The sequence below is a fragment of the Marmota flaviventris genome, chromosome 14 (assembly GCF_047511675.1).
Source record: "Marmota flaviventris isolate mMarFla1 chromosome 14, mMarFla1.hap1, whole genome shotgun sequence".
Classification (NCBI taxonomy): Eukaryota; Metazoa; Chordata; class Mammalia; order Rodentia; family Sciuridae; genus Marmota; species Marmota flaviventris.
The window spans coordinates 23975206-23990660 of NC_092511.1; the positions used below are offsets into that span (position 1 = coordinate 23975206).

General features: G+C 47.8%; 1 protein-coding gene across 1 annotated transcript in view; it reads right to left on the reverse strand.

Moving 5' to 3' along the window:
* Galnt14 (polypeptide N-acetylgalactosaminyltransferase 14) overlaps positions 1-8352 on the reverse strand; it is a 213558-nt gene extending 205206 nt beyond the window's left edge. Inside the window, exon 1 of the mRNA XM_027933464.2 lies at positions 8224-8352. Within this exon, the coding sequence (XP_027789265.1) occupies positions 8224-8352 (129 nt within the window). The remainder of the gene's footprint in view (positions 1-8223) is intronic.
* Between the last annotated feature and the right edge of the window lie 7103 nt (positions 8353-15455).

The following is a 15455-nucleotide window of genomic DNA, read 5'->3' on the forward strand; positions in this document are numbered from 1 at the left end:
AATGACACTTTTCCTCTTAGAAGGGAAGTGCTTTTGATTGTTTAAGGACCACATTCATCACGAAAGGGATTAAATCAATGGTTTCTGTCTTCATTCTACAATCCTGTTGACTTCCGAGTTGACGAGTTGATGTACTCATGAATGACAGTGAGCCTCCTTTCCTGCGGTCATACCCTGCAGGCCAGCTCCCAGCAGAGGACAGAGCTGATGCCTAAGGATGGAATGGGGGATGTAGGTGGGACAGTATCTATCTGCTTCTCACATCACAAAGTGTACAACTTCAGCCCCAAGAGTGTGTCAAATTTGGCCTCTCCTGGAAGAAACCCACAGTCCTCCTGATTCTCCAGAGACAGGCTCTGTATTTCCCTTAATCCCTTCCTCACTTCCATTTAGAATAAAAAAAGCAACACTGGTGCTTTATCAAAAGCAGAGCATCATTTCTCAACAGGAGCACCAGTGTTTTTGTGAAAATATACATACATACATACACATGTACAGTAGGTATTTCATTTTTCTCTGGATAAAGAAACAAACAAGAAGTGTAGCAGGGCCATAATGGAAACAGCACATGCTTCATAGTCAAGAGCAGGCTCAAGCCCACGTGCTGGTTAGGCAAGCGAGCCACTCTCCTCCCTCTTATTTATAACCTCGAATCCCTCAGACTTCACAAGAGGGGAAGAGCAACATCCGCCTCACAGGAGTGCAGTAAGGATCAAATGAGGCATCTGTGAATATAAATGCTTTGTAAACCGTAAAACATCACAGGAACGGTGCAGGGGAAGAAGCTACCTCTTATCTGCCTCTTCCTGATTCGCCCTTTAATTAGTCAAGTCTTTCAGCCAGTTCCTCATCTGGTGAAGACCACCTGCCCACCATAAGGACATTAGTCAATTCGGCACCCAGCTGTCAGCCATCAATTGGCCATCTATTAATAGCCAATTATCAGGGTAGCTTAATTAATCTGTGCATCACATGATCTGATCTCCCCAAGATCCTGGGAAACAATGGGCCTGAAATACAGGCACCCGCTAATTTTTCAATGGCCATCAAGGAATTTGGCATCCATTCTGCCTGCATGTGGCAGCTGCAAGTGATGGGTGCATAAATATTGATTGGACCAGTCTCTCTATGGCTGGGGGGGAAAGAACAATCTAACATGAATGGTTCAAGTGTTCTCAGAGGAATACAAGAAGCCACATAAATCTTCAACCCAGACAACTATGGAAGAAAATCCTAATTTCCAAGCCTTTGTGAGGACAGACGCAAGGGTAAGTGAACCTCTTTGAAGAGAGCTTGTCAAGATGGGACGGTTCTACCCGTTCTGTGGATGCTTCCCCACTCTCTCCAGGCCTGGAATGAGATGCAAAATGGGCTTAAACAGCAGGGTCCTTAGGCAGAAGGCAGATGGGGCGGTTGTTCTCTTCATCCGGGCATTCAAACCAATGGCAGGAACATGTGTGTGCTCTGCTGTCCTGTGTTTCCTTCAAAAGATCTCTGTAGTGCTCACGGTTAAGAAGACAAGTGACACAAGGAGAATTTAATTATTTTTTTAAGTGTCTAATCTTGTCTCCAGGAAATGGTATGCAGGAGAGGCTTTGTACTTGAAATCAGCATCGTCCAGGAGGCAGTGGATCAGATGGCTCCTTATTTCCAGAGATAAGGGCTCCCGCTGATAAAAGACTGAATGGCTCAGAGTGGCCCAGAGAGGCAACTTACTTACTTCAGAAAGAGCTGCCTTTGTGTCCAGAACGGTGCTGTGACTCCTGGAACCAGCAAAGCAGCTGCTCCTGACCTTGGAGCCTGTGGGGAAAGTAGGGAGCTCCTGCAGAGCACAGGGCCGACACCACTGTCCCTCCAGACACTCCCGACCCAACACCCCAGGGCTTCTGGCTCTACAGCTGCACCAGTTTTTCAGGAGACATGAGTAAGAGGAGGAGGAAGGATGTATAATGCAAGCAGGGAGTGACAACAGAAACGCAGGAGGAGAGAGGACACCCGGTGACACGGACATTTCTCGCACCACAGACATCTCTTCCTCTCTGCCCCCAGCAGCATCCAGTGCTCATTAGGTCCTGTGATGGCAGCAGCTGCTGCCAAATGCAAAGACTGCACCCAAGAAGGTCATATCAGGCCATTTATTCTGAAATACCAAAATACCAGAGCCAGCAAATTTCAGGAGCTTCTGCAAAACTCCCCAGGGTACCTGTGTGTGTGTGTGTGTTTGTGTGTGTGTTCATTCTTCAGTATCCCAAAGGGGTTCTTTCTTAATCAGCTCCACATCTGAGGACTCAGACACTGATTTATTTTTGGGTTAATCTAGCGTTTCTGGTAAAAATAATTAAAAGATAAGTAATAGACACAGAGTATCTGTGGTATGATTATTTATAGCCATAAGGTCTCCTTCAGAGGTATTCACAGCCAACCTGAACCAGCCCAGACTATAGGCCGGCAGGTGAGAGGCAGGCCGTACTACAGTGTGCTGCTCCCACTTCATAGGAGAGGAGACTGAGCCAAGAAGAGGGGAACCTGAGTTATCCCTAGCATAGCCAAGGACAAAAAGGGACACCCAGGCTGCCACGTCCATGAGAAAAACTGGAAGGTGAAACCATGCTTGATTCGGATCTGATGGGAGCTATGGAGAGGGCCAGACTCTGTCTCCTGCCTCTAGTGAGCAGTGAGTGCCTGAGGGCCCTGGCAGGAAAGGGCCTGCCACCAGTTCAGGATAACTCAGGCCCTGGGAAGAGGCGGCAGCCAGCTGCAGAGGGCACCGTGCACATCCAGACTCACTTTACCAAACAGATGGCGAGGCTATCACTCTGGGTCTCTAGGGTGAGATGTGCAAAAGCCACGGCAGGGTTCTCACTCTCCCCAAAAACCAGTGGAGCCAAGGATCCATCCCTGCTTTCTAATTCAGACTATTTTCCAAAAATGCATCGGGGACTTTGAGACACTCTGGAAGAGTGACAAAACTGTAAACATTAGAAATCAAACAAAGGCACAAGCAACACATTTCTTCAAAATTGGTTCCTGGGAGCCTGATGTGAATGAGACTCTTGGAAATTTGGGATGGGGAGGTGTGGCAAGAAGCTAATCAGACGGCATGGAAACGAGGCTGTGCAGAAATCCCAGACTTTAAGCATCGGCCAACGGCAGCCTTGTTCTGTCTCTGTTCGTTTATAAATGAACTCTGATGAGTGGAAATTAGCACTTTTAAATGCTACAAACAGACAGGTAGCTCTGAAGAAGGGGACTCTCTGGACAGACTGGAGAGGCTTGTGACAGGGGCATTAAGTTACCTTCCTTCCTGCTTTGCTCCTCCCTAACTTGAGCGGATTTCATTTCGTGCATCTGGAGAGGAAGTGAGAGATGAATGCCTGATCCATGTTTCCAGAAAACACCAGGTCACAGGGGAGAACAAGGCTAAGGAGAGCAGGTGCTCCCCAGGCTGACTCAGAGATCCCCCCACCACAGAGATCCCTGGGTCCTTAGGATAGGACCTCTCACTTGGACCTGGGAAAGAGGGGGAGCCAGGACAGCCAGAGTGAGCAGGGACATGGGCAGAGACTCTAAAGAGCTGACTCCTGGATTCTGCACAACTCCTTGGCCCTTGGGACAACCCTGGGTGGGCCAAATATGACCCAAAGTGAATTTCCCACCATCCCGATGGAATAAGGCATCTGGGTTTAAAAAATAAATAATAAATAAAAGCTTGTTACTATCTAGAAAGTGAAGATTTGCTATTCCCTAAAAACGAATCCAACCTATTTGCTTATTACCCAGACTGCTAAAGGAGCAGTGTTCCATACCACCAGGTGATATCACCTGCAACACCTGCTCCAGGGATCCATGTTAGAAGGGAAACTAGCACAGACCTCTGCATGGGCATCAGCACAGCAAACCAAAGGCCAAGCATGCATCTGATACTGGGATACTTCTTCTGCTCATGCCAGAGTCAAAATTCCCTGGACAGCATCCAATGTGCACGTACTGAGCATCAGTGGATTAATAGGGTCTCCCTCTAAAATTCATAACTTTTTTTAATGGGAGAAATTATCTACTAAATGGGGAATAAAATAACAGTGTCATATACTTAAGACACTGGTGGTATGCAAATGCTACAGAAAGACAAGCTATTTTCTAATAACATTTGCTATATTTCTAGTACAGGACCAATACATTTACATGGGCCCGAGGCACTTTATTCAAAGCTTTTACGTTTCTAATACCTTTCTCAAAAATTACCCTCGGGCCTAAAATTCTTTTGCTTGTACTAAGCCCTAAGCCCCTGAACTAAATTTAGTTTCTTGGAAATAAGAGACAAATTTGCTTTTTTTCCCCCTTAATTCTGTCAGTTATTATATAATTCTCCAAATGACAGGAGAAAAAGAAATGGAAACATTTTTCAGGTCCTTTTCAGTGATATAGTATTTATCATTAAAATACAGTTTGAATTAAAACATCAAACCTGTTACATGATTTCCAATTAGAAATTAGAGCTTTGCTGAATAATTTGGAAATGGGGAACCAGTATTAAAATCGAATCAACATTAAAAAGTCAAATTTAAAGAAATCTTTATCTGCGCTATTAGTAGAACCAACCCTTCTTAAAACTAAGGGAAAAAAATTAATTTTCTTAAACCAGGACTTCAACATGCCTTCCTTACATCACTTGAATTGTGACCAACTAGGCATAGGTTGTATGGGGCCTCCTTGGAGGGTGCCAATTCTAGGTTAAATGGGACATGTATGTCCTAGCACGGTGAGAAAAAGAGGACAGGGACTCAGAGCCTGAAACCAGACCAGAACCAAATGTCCCTCAGGCCCTAAGAGATGGCAGTCCCCAGCCCAGAAGCCCTCTCCCCATCTCCACAGGAAGCCCACTGCTTTTGCTTTGGAAAATCAGCTGCCCCTCTTCACTACTTGTACTGGGGCTCAAAAAATGTCACTCCAAAGTCAAGGTCTCAGAAGTAGAGTCTCTCTCTGAAATTTTTCTGTCCTCCTGTCTCCTGCTCCCCATTCTCCCCACCAAAGGCAAGCTATAGAAACTAGAATTTCTCTTCCCCAAGGTAGTTCATAGAAACTAGAACCCCTTTTCCCCAAAGCAAGCCAAAAATCCAAAAATATTACTCTTATCTTCCCCCACCTTTCTGACTTAAAGATTACCATAAAAAATTTATCTGACCTACCTTTTCTGATAGATCATAACCCCCATTCCAGAAGTTCTAAGAGGGAAGAAAACCTTACAAAGAAGCCATATAAATAGGTCTTGCTGGTTTCCCCACTCCATCATTAGCACTACATTGTACCCTTTCAGTCCAGTCCTTTTTCTATACTGCTGCCCAGTCTCCCCCAAATCTAAACATAAATATAGACAGTTCACCCTGGGTTTGGAGGTCTTCACTCTTGAAGGCTCCTATATCATATAAAACTATGATCAAATAAATGTGTTTTGCTCTTCTCTTGTTAACCTGCCTTTTGTTACAGAGGCATCAGCCATGACCCTTTATGATGGGTAGAAAATGGCCCTCCCCTTTTTTCACCTCTACCCTGGGAAGAAACCTCAGTAGCATGAAAATTTCCCTAAGACTTTGGCATGTCCCGGAGAAAGTTTCCCCACGACTACGTATGAGCATTTCCTAGAAAAACCTAGTCTACTGAATTCACTCAAAACCTGAATTTGGTCCTTACAATCAGCAAGTGTACCATCTGAATTCCTACTGTTAAGGGAACTATCTTTGCAGTGGCAGATGATTCCTAAAGCAATGTTGCTGCAAATATTGAATCCGACCACCCATCAGAAGGATCCTTCCTGCAAATGTGCACTCTGTAAAGCAGAAAAGCCCCCTGAACCCCTGTGAACTCCTCTGAGAACAGAGAAGGACTTCCCTCTGAAGTGGTTCCTGTCTTAGCACCTCAACAATTATGCCAACCCCTTGCAGTTCTCCAAGAGTGAGGAAGCTCTGGAAAGTGGGTGGGGAGCTCATGCTGTAAACATCTCCAACCTTGCTGTATCACCCACAAGTGCAGAGCCATACAGGAAAGAAACACAGAGCAGGCAATCACCAGAGTGATTCCATTTCATTCTAGTCTTGATGCTCCCACTTGAAGAGCCTTGTTAACTTGGGCCAAATGTTTGTCGCTCAATCTCATCTGCATAAAAGTATTACCTCCTTTATGTGGGTTGTTGTGAAAATTAAATGAGGTAATATATGTGAAATGGAATCTGTGAATTTGTAAAGCACTATACAAATGCCAGCAATTGTTATTTAGCTCATGTGCATATGCTCACACAAGCTTGGGTTCAGGAGCACACTTGAAAAAAATAAAATAATCATGCCAGGAGGAGAAGAGGTAGGAAAGGAGGACGGACAGAGAACACACAGAAGGAAACAGATCTCTTGTCCCAGATCCCTGGAGTAAACTAAGAATAAGTAAGCTTAAGGTAATGAGGTTCAACGCAAAACAGAAAGTTCATGTCCCTGCAGGCATCATTAACTGCATCACAAGGAGCAGAATCACCTAGGGATAAGGTAGAAAAAATTCTCTAGATCTGAGATGAGTGAGAAAATGGACGTGATGCTATAAAAGCTACTTGAAGTCACCAACCTGACCCTGTCACTTCCCTGCTTAACATCTACCATGACCCCTAACATCACAAGATCCTACCCACAAGGTCCTCCCCAGCTTGACCCTTCATTGGTTCAGTGGCCACATACTTTGTACTCAAATTATGCCAGGCTGACGCAACTGCTGTGTCATTCCTTGCCCCTGCAAACCTCTACCTGAGATGCCCTCCTAACTTCTGGCAAACCTGTACCTCCTTCTCAACTCTGTTCCATTAAGTACACCTCGTGCTGTAAGTCCCCAGGGGCTCCCAGAACGCCCAGAGCAATGAACCATCTGAACCCTCCAGCCTGCGTGTCCTGGTCCATGACAAATGAATCCCCTTCTTCCAGGGAGCAAATTCTGCATCACTGTACCCATAACACCTAGCACACTGCCTGGCACAAGGCAGGTGCTAAATAAATGCTTGAACAACAGCTGAACATTGGCAAGATTCCAAGATATGAGTGCCCAGAGGACTTAGTTAAAAGGGGAATCTGTGAAACAACTTGATTTAGCGAAAAAGATTCTGAGTGTGGAGGCTGGAGTTCAAACCATCAAGTTAAACTAAGGCAAGTTAGGAAGGACCCTCAACCTCCTTCCTAATCTACGAAATAAGAATAACAATACCAATTCACACAACTACTTATGAAGAAAGCAGGCACATAGTAGGATTTCCATGCATACTAAGGGGATTCTCACACACACTCCTGTTTCTCACTCTCCAGTTTCAGACCATAAGCTTCTCCCAGGCTTTTTCCCAGTCCCTAGAGGACTGCTCTGGACATAGTTTATAAACGTTGCCTGGCTGCCAGCAAATCCCCCAGAGACCTCCCTCTGTGTCCCACACCAAGTCTGTGCAAGAGAAGGAGAAAGAGGAGCCCTGAAGCTCAAGGGAAGAGTGATCCTGTAGGGAGAACCTTCCTGCTCCTCACAGATGCACCGACTGGGCAGGAGTTGGAAAAGCCACTTAGATTTCCATTTCTCCAACTCCCCACCAATACCAAGGTGGCTGTTCTTAACAGTCTCTTTAGTAGCGCTTCCAACACATTCACCTTCCAATGCAGCCAAGGGGCTGGGGAATATTTGTAGCAACAGGCCGGGTGGGCTGGGGCCGCAGAGGCGGCAGGGCGCTCGCCCGCGACGCTCACGCGCGCGCAGCGCACCCCGGCCTCCGGTCTCCCCAGCTCACTACTGGCAGCTGCGGGAAGGAGGTCAGCACAGCGGCCAGACTTCTCCTGGGCGCCGACCCTGACAGGCGGTGCCATCTGCCCCAACCGCCAGAGACCCCCGGCTGCGCCCGCCCACCGCCAACCCCTGGGCGCCCCCTCCTCCGTGGGACCCAGCGCGCCGCTCAAGTTGGGAGCCCCGCTCCGCCCGCGAGCGCGCTCTCCCAACACCCACACCCGCTGCCACTTAGACACACCACGGGTCCGGAGACGCCCGGAGCACGTTAAATTCAAGAAACAACCTCGTGGTGGCCGCATCTGGAGTCTGTTACCTGCTCGCATCACCCAGACCCCCAACCCTGGCTTCCCGGAGACCGCAAACCCCAAGAGCGGGCTGCGCGTCCTCCCGCAAGCCATTGCCCCATGCCTAGCGCGCCGCCAAACCACGTACCTTGGGGGTCCGCACTTCAGGTTCGGGCGGCACCTCCAACTTCCTCTTGATTACCCAGAAGAACAGCAGCACGGTGATCCAGAGCACCCCGAAGATCGGCAGCGCCAGGCGGCGAGTCAGGCGCCGCATGGTCCCCTTTGCCTCCTCCTTTCCGCGACGCGACGTCCCTGGGGCACCCCCCGGCGGTCAGGGGCGGCGGGGCAGGAGTCTCCGAGAGCGCCCCTCTCTGGAGAGCACTAGCCCCAGGAACCGAGAGGAGAGGGGCAGGATCCTGCAGGGCGCCCTTTCGGCTTAGGAGAGAATCGAGCCGGGGCCGGGGGCTGCCGGGCGCCCGAGACGCGGCAGGAAAGGGACGAGGGGCAGTCAAGCTGGGCGCCGGCTCCAACGGGAGAAGCGCGGTGGCTGCAGAGATGCTCCCCACGCCGCGCCGCCGCCGCCTAGCCCAATGCCGCGGAGAGGGGAACTGACTCGAGCGGCGGGAGGGAGGAATCCGAGGCTGTGCCGGGCACCCCCGGAGGAGTACGAGAAGGAGGGAGCGCGGGGGAGGGCGGGCCCGACCGACAGACCGACTCCGAGGGAGCCAAGCGGGCGCGAGCGGGGCTCTGGGAGGGGGCGCTACCGCCGCCCGCCGACCGAGGCGCATGGTGCTGTAGAGGGGCCACCCGCGCTGAACCCGGAGCGCAGCTCTGCAGCCCTCCTGGTTTAGAGTGGGACAGGAACGATAGGTACATCCAGGACGCACGCCATCCCAGCTGCAAACCGGGACTGAAGGGCCGGCCCGCTCAGGCGGGTCAGTGCCTAGGAGGAGTTCCCGCTCACCACTGGGGACTGCACGTGGCGCTCACACCCGTGTCCGCCCGCTCGCAGCGGTCGCTGGGATGGTGAGACTGGCAGAGTTACTGCCCCAACCTGGGTTCAGCCATTCAGAGCCAAGGTCCAGCTCAGCCAACACCTCAGGGTGTTTTATGCATACGTGCAGGTGCCTGGCAACTTTTTCTGCTTAATGGAAATCTGAGTTGGTCTAAATTTAACTTTAAAGATATCCTCTTAAAAATTAAGGTGCAATTATCTCCCTGAAGGGTTTTCTCTCCCTGTAAGCATCAGAGATTTGTGCTTGCCAGAAAGGGGGTGCAAAGTTGGACTAGCCACGTATGGGGTCTTAAAAAGTGATCCTGAGCAGGGGGATACTGGGTGCAGAGGGTTATCTTTCAAAAGCCCCTTTCCCAACTGCCTCTAGGAAGTACATCCTCTTTCCACTGGCAGTCGAAAACCACTTGAATCTAGAGACAGAAAATTCTGAATGCAATTCCAACATAGGCCTGGACTAGGCTGGAATAATGGTGAAATCACTAGACAAGGGGTTCCTGATCTAGCCCAACTGTGTGAATTCTGGGTAAGCCCTTTACCTTCCCTGAGCCTTGGGATTCTCATCTGTGAAGTGGGGAGGACAATAGCTCCTGTGACAACTGAGTGTCAATATTTGTGAACTCCTAATGCCGGGTGCTGCTGTTATTTGAGAGCTCAAAGAGGGAAATTGAAAACCTTGCTCTGCCTGGGGAGCAGTGGCCTCTAAAACCGTGTCATTTTAGTTGTAGGGATGCTTGCCTCAAGTTTCTGAAGGTGAGCACCATGAACCCAATACTGCAGCGGCTATTCTCCTTGCCTCTGTCCCTGCAGGGTCAGCATAGAGGAAGCTTCCATACCTGACTGCTGGTGAGACAGGTATAAATCAGGAGGCCCCAGAATTCTTTGTCCAGTAAGATGGAGCCCCTAAGACATACTCAGAAATGGAGGAGCCTACACAAAGCCTCTGGTGTTTGGTACCTTGTCGTTCAGCCACAAGGCAGATCTGCCTCACAGCCTCAAAAATCCTTGACCAGGCTATGGAGAAGTTTTTAGTCAGGATCAGCCATGAAAATCAAACAGTCAGAAAAAGCTGAGCACTTTTGCCAGCCCATCTCCAGCCGTAGCTGAGCTCGCAGACCACCACACTGAACTCTGGGGATGGTCCAGCACTTGCCTTCATTAGAATCCCATCTACTGAAAGGTCGGGTAGGCTCCCCAATCACTGCTTTGCTGAGCCAAGGCCCAGGTAAATCACTTTCAAGGGAGATGGGGAGCAAGAGGACCCACCCCTGCAGCATCCTGAGCTCCCTGGGTCTCTTCCAGGAGCCTCCCCCTGGACCTGCAGGCCTAGGCCTGCAAAGCATTCTGCGACAGGCTCTGCAGGGGACCCCTAGGCAAGACACTGAGCTGCTGTCAGCTCCAGGCAGGAGCTGCAGCACCAGAGTCCATTGCTCAGTGCTTTGTGATGCCGCTTCTGAGTAACAGATGGCAGACAGTTACACAACACCACCGCCAAGCTTTGGAGATGGTGCAGCCCCACACTGCCTGCTGCTGAGGTGCTGAGGTGCCTCATTCTGACTGTTTGGCATATGGGGAAACCAAAGCCCCGGAGTTGCAGCAGCTCCATGTGGGGCCTATAATGCCCAGGAGAGTGGAGGTTTCCTTCCAAGGTGCTTGCTTCTTGAATTATCATTTTGTGCTCCGCTCATGTGAGGAAGATTCCCTGGGCCTCTGGAAGCTGTCAAGGAATCCACTAAGTGCCATTACCTTATCCAGCCAAAGGACATATTGGTGTTGTCAAACCAGTGACATTAGGATTGAAGTAGATTTTAGGTGGATCTTCAAACATCTGGAAGCCAGGGACGGGGCACAGTCCTGTAGTCTGTCCCAGGACCCAGCCTATCCAGGGGTCCCCTATGCTCAGGAAGATATTCAAAACTCTTTATAACCAGCTTAAGTAACACAGAGCACAATTGATCCCAGCGGGAGATTAGCTATCATTGGTGGTTAATCCAAGTTCCTTTTTTTCTCATCACAGCCAATATGGGAAGCAAAAGCTCCTAGCAAAAGATTTAACGTGACAGAAAATGAGAAAAATTAGTATGCTCTGAATGAGGACCATCCTGGAGCCTGAAAACTGATCTATCTCCCTGGGCATGATATTCTTGAGCAATTGCCCTTTTTCTCATGGTCTCAGTTTCCCCATTCAGGGATGTAACCTTCCTAGTCCCTGGAGGAGGAGTCTGTTCCACTCCTGCCATTGGCAAGTCCTGGGTAAGCTGCTCTCTCCTCACAGCCGAAGACATTAGAGAACAAATTGGGTATTGGAGCAGATGTGAGTCATTCATGTTAGTATAAAAACTATGGAATAAAACCCATTATGGCCCCGGAAAGCTGTGTAAAGCAGCATATGGAGCAAATGTAAGCTGGAAACAGGAGGAAGCTGTGAAGTCCGATGCATATGCTCCCTGGCGACGTTTGCTGTAGGTTTTCACACTTTGTTTTTCCGTTTCCTTTTGCTGTCCTCCCATCACTCTCGCTGCAGAGGCTACACCTTTTGTTCCTCTCAGATCAGATTTCCCGAGTCCCTCCTGTCTGCCCACTGCGCCACTTCAGGGAGCATGTATGTGTGTGTTCCTGCGCATGTGGCTGTGTGCTTATCTTGCCATCTGCACACTTATAAGAACTGTCCCAACCCAGCAAGATGCCCTCAGTGCCGGCCTAATGAAATCTCACCTACAGAGGCCCAGGCTGTTCTCTGTGGAGGTCTTAACCCTTCCTGGGCCATAGGGAACGGTAAGCAGTGGTCGGGCAGATGGCAGCACAGTGAAGAGATGAGACCCACACGCTGGCCCAGCCCTGGCAGTGTTCCCCATCAGCAAAAGCAGTGGCACCAAGAATGCAAAGACGCCTGTCTTTATTCCACAGCCTTGCAGGAGCAAGTCCTTGGGCCAACCCCTGAATTCGGCTCAGTTTAGTTTCTCCAGTGGTAAATAATACATCGGCCCCCTTTACTCTGCGTTCCTCTCCCTTTTCTTTCCATTGTACATCCTGTCAAAACTGCATGTCCCGGCTTTCCTGCAAGGGCTTTACATACAGTGAGGACAGAATAGTTAAAGCCAAGTGGTAAATGAGAATGTGCCATTATCAACCCAGTGCCCCCTCTTTCTGCCACATGGGTGCGTCTTTGTCAACAGAATAAAGCCAGCCGACTTCTCTCTCATCTTTGATGAGTAGATGAGAGAGTTTATCTAAGGGATGTCTAAAGGGTCTGACTGTCACCTTTCTGGATCTTTCTCTATCCATTAAACAATTCCTTTCACCCTCCTGCTACCATCAACCCTTCCCTCCACCTTGTTTTTTTCTTATGTACCACTGTATAATTTGCTTCCTTGAATGGGATTTATATCTTTGCATTTCAAAAGCCTGCTTCTTCCATTAATTTGAAATGCCCCAAACTTTCTTTGTTCCTCACCCAAATGCCAAGTGTAAAAACTTAACAACTGCTACAATGATAGATCTTTGCTGGTTGTGGAGAGTGGTTTGATCTTCAGTGATGGTATTCTGCCTAGGGATCTGAGACAGTGTTCCTCCACCCAGACAGAAAATGCAAAGTTCTAGCATAAAGGAATGACCCAATTAGCTTAACAAAAAGTGAAAGAAAATTCTTTAACCTGAATTATCTAAGGGGGACTCTGAAAGAGCAGAGCACAAGCAGAAGAAGAAATAGAGGGATCTGATGACGGAAGTCATGCCCTGGGTCCCACATGTCAGATGACCAAGTCTAACAGCCCCTGCATCGTCTCTGGTGATCCAAGGCAGTTCTTCTTGGCAGGCTTTCACATGGAGGCCTGAGTCAAAGGAAAAAGAATAACTGAAGTCCCAGAAGGAACAAAACGGCTCAGGGACCTTGCCAATCTAACTGGAACTGCATCCAAAAGAGAGACCAAATATGCCCCAGGAGTAGATAATAACAAAACCAGGACAACTTCTGGAAGCCAATGTCACTACGTTACAGATGGAGCAGGGTAACCCCATGCCCAAGTTTGCTTGGGACCATCCTGGTTGCTACTCACTATTAATAATGCCTCTTTCACTTTCAAGAAACTCCTATTTTAGACAATAAGTTAGATGGTCGCTCCAATATCCCAGTGATATTTCTAGAAGGAAGATTGCTTTCTTTAGATGACTGAAAATATGACTCTTTGCTGTTTGTGTTATATTTGTGCTGAGTTTGGGGTATGCTAAGTGTTCATGAGGGACAATAATCTGAGTAAATGATGTAAATGACTCTTCAAAAAAGAGACAATGTGGACACATTAAGACAGGTTTAAATAAAGGAATAACTCTGTTGCGCACATGAGTCAATGGTAATCTGATCCCACCCACTCAGCTGAAGATATTTCACTCATGTAGCAGATCACCCAGCCATAGAAGCAACTGATTTTCTTCAGAGATGAGGGACTCCTGATCTCAGGTTCTAGTCATCTCCCAACACCACTTCCTCTCACCCACGTGCCTGCATGGGCTATGGAAGAAACGTGAATGAATGAAATGGAGTGTCATCAAGGAGTCAACAACATAACCACAGCAAAAACAAAGGACCTGGTTACTCTGTTTTCATGATGAGGACACAGTAGGGAGGGGTGGTGTCCATGTAGGACTAGCAAGAAATCAGCTCCAACTTACCATTGCCATTGCCGATCAAGTGTTCCAGAGTTTTCCACCTTCCCAAAAGACAGAAAAGTCCAGATGATGCTATGGAATCTTCTAGATTTTAAATGTTGTTAACTAATTCAATCACCTCTCCCCTTTCCTCCTCAAATGGGTAGACTAAACTAAACAGGTCCACAATCTGGATCCAACCTGCTGCTTCCCAGTTTACAACTATATTCAGCTATACATGGTTTAATAAGCACTGAGATAGTCTTGGATACCATCTCCGACCTTGGGAACAGATGCACCTAGCTGGGACAAAGAGGAAAGTGGACCAGGTTATCTTAGGCTCCAAGGAGGGACCTTGGAGATCATCTAGTTCAAGTTACTCATCTTATATTTGAGGAACATACAGACATATGATGTGCCCACGGTAAGATAAATTCATGGTAGAGCTTGGATTGTACCCTGTCTATCTTATCCCCCAATGTTCCTCAGTGACATCCCTCCCTAGGTTTCACTGGCCAAGTAGAACAGGGAGCTGAGACATTCAGGGAAAGGGAGGCTACTAAGCCCAGAAATTTCCAGATAGTCAGCAAAACAATCAACAAAGACATTATGAGCACACACTCGGAGCAATTTGCTGCAAATAAATATACGGCTTGCCCCCAGCTCTTTCAGAAAGTATAAGCTGGTAATTTGAAAGAAAGCTTGGGTGTTAAAGAACTTTGTTCCTCTTCTTGTGTTTCTGTTGCGTGATGTTATGACTAGATGGAGGTGCTTCAGTCCACCTGAGAAATAGCTAAGTTGCAACAGGAAAGTCATTTTTGGAGCCATACCCTGCACCTGTCTTCCATTTCCCTCTCTAAGTGCAATACAAATATTAATTAAACATAAGATTATTTGAAAAGTGCTTTTAGCATTTGAACTCAACTGGGCTGCATCAGAAAATGATATTAATATCAACCCCATGTTGGCAGAATGCTGTGATTTTTTTTTTAAATAAAAACGCCTTCCCTTTTGCAGTTTCCTTCATGCAGACAATTTATTTTGCCCATCCTCTGGCTATCTCACCTTTTGTGTCATCATTTTCATGAGACAAGTGAAAATAATATTTCTCTTGTGCTCCAAAGAGCCAAATCCCTTTTTCTGGTTTGATCCAATGAAGGCTGGTTTGAGCTGTAATGGAAAGAAGCCTCATGTACAGTCAGGCACAAATCCTCAGAGAGAAATAACACATCTCTTTGGGGGAAAGAAATCGCTTATACTTATGAGGTAGGAGATTTTCAATTTATAAAGGTTTCCTATTTCTTTTGATTACCAGGATAACTGCATTCCAGAAAGGTTAGACTTCCCTTGTATAAGACATAACTGCCTCTTGGGTCTGGATTGTAGATTCAAAAATGATGAGTGATAGGCATCCCTCTCCGTGCCCTGACCACCACCACCCTAGGGGATTTTGAAGCAGTGCACATCAAAGGGTTAAAATCCATTACCCAACCCAGAGATGGGAAAGTTCCTTTCAGTGATTTCTTCCCCCATCACTGCTCTCAGGCCTGAATTCCAAATTGATTTCCTTAATAACTATTAAAGATCTTTTTAATTAAACCAGGCATCCTCTTCCTTGGCAAACTTTTCTTGATGACATCTCTGGTTAATTAAAGGTTTAAGCTGCAAAGACGTATTACATAAGAACAAGGGAGACTACTTCACGGCAGGCCAGCCAAGGC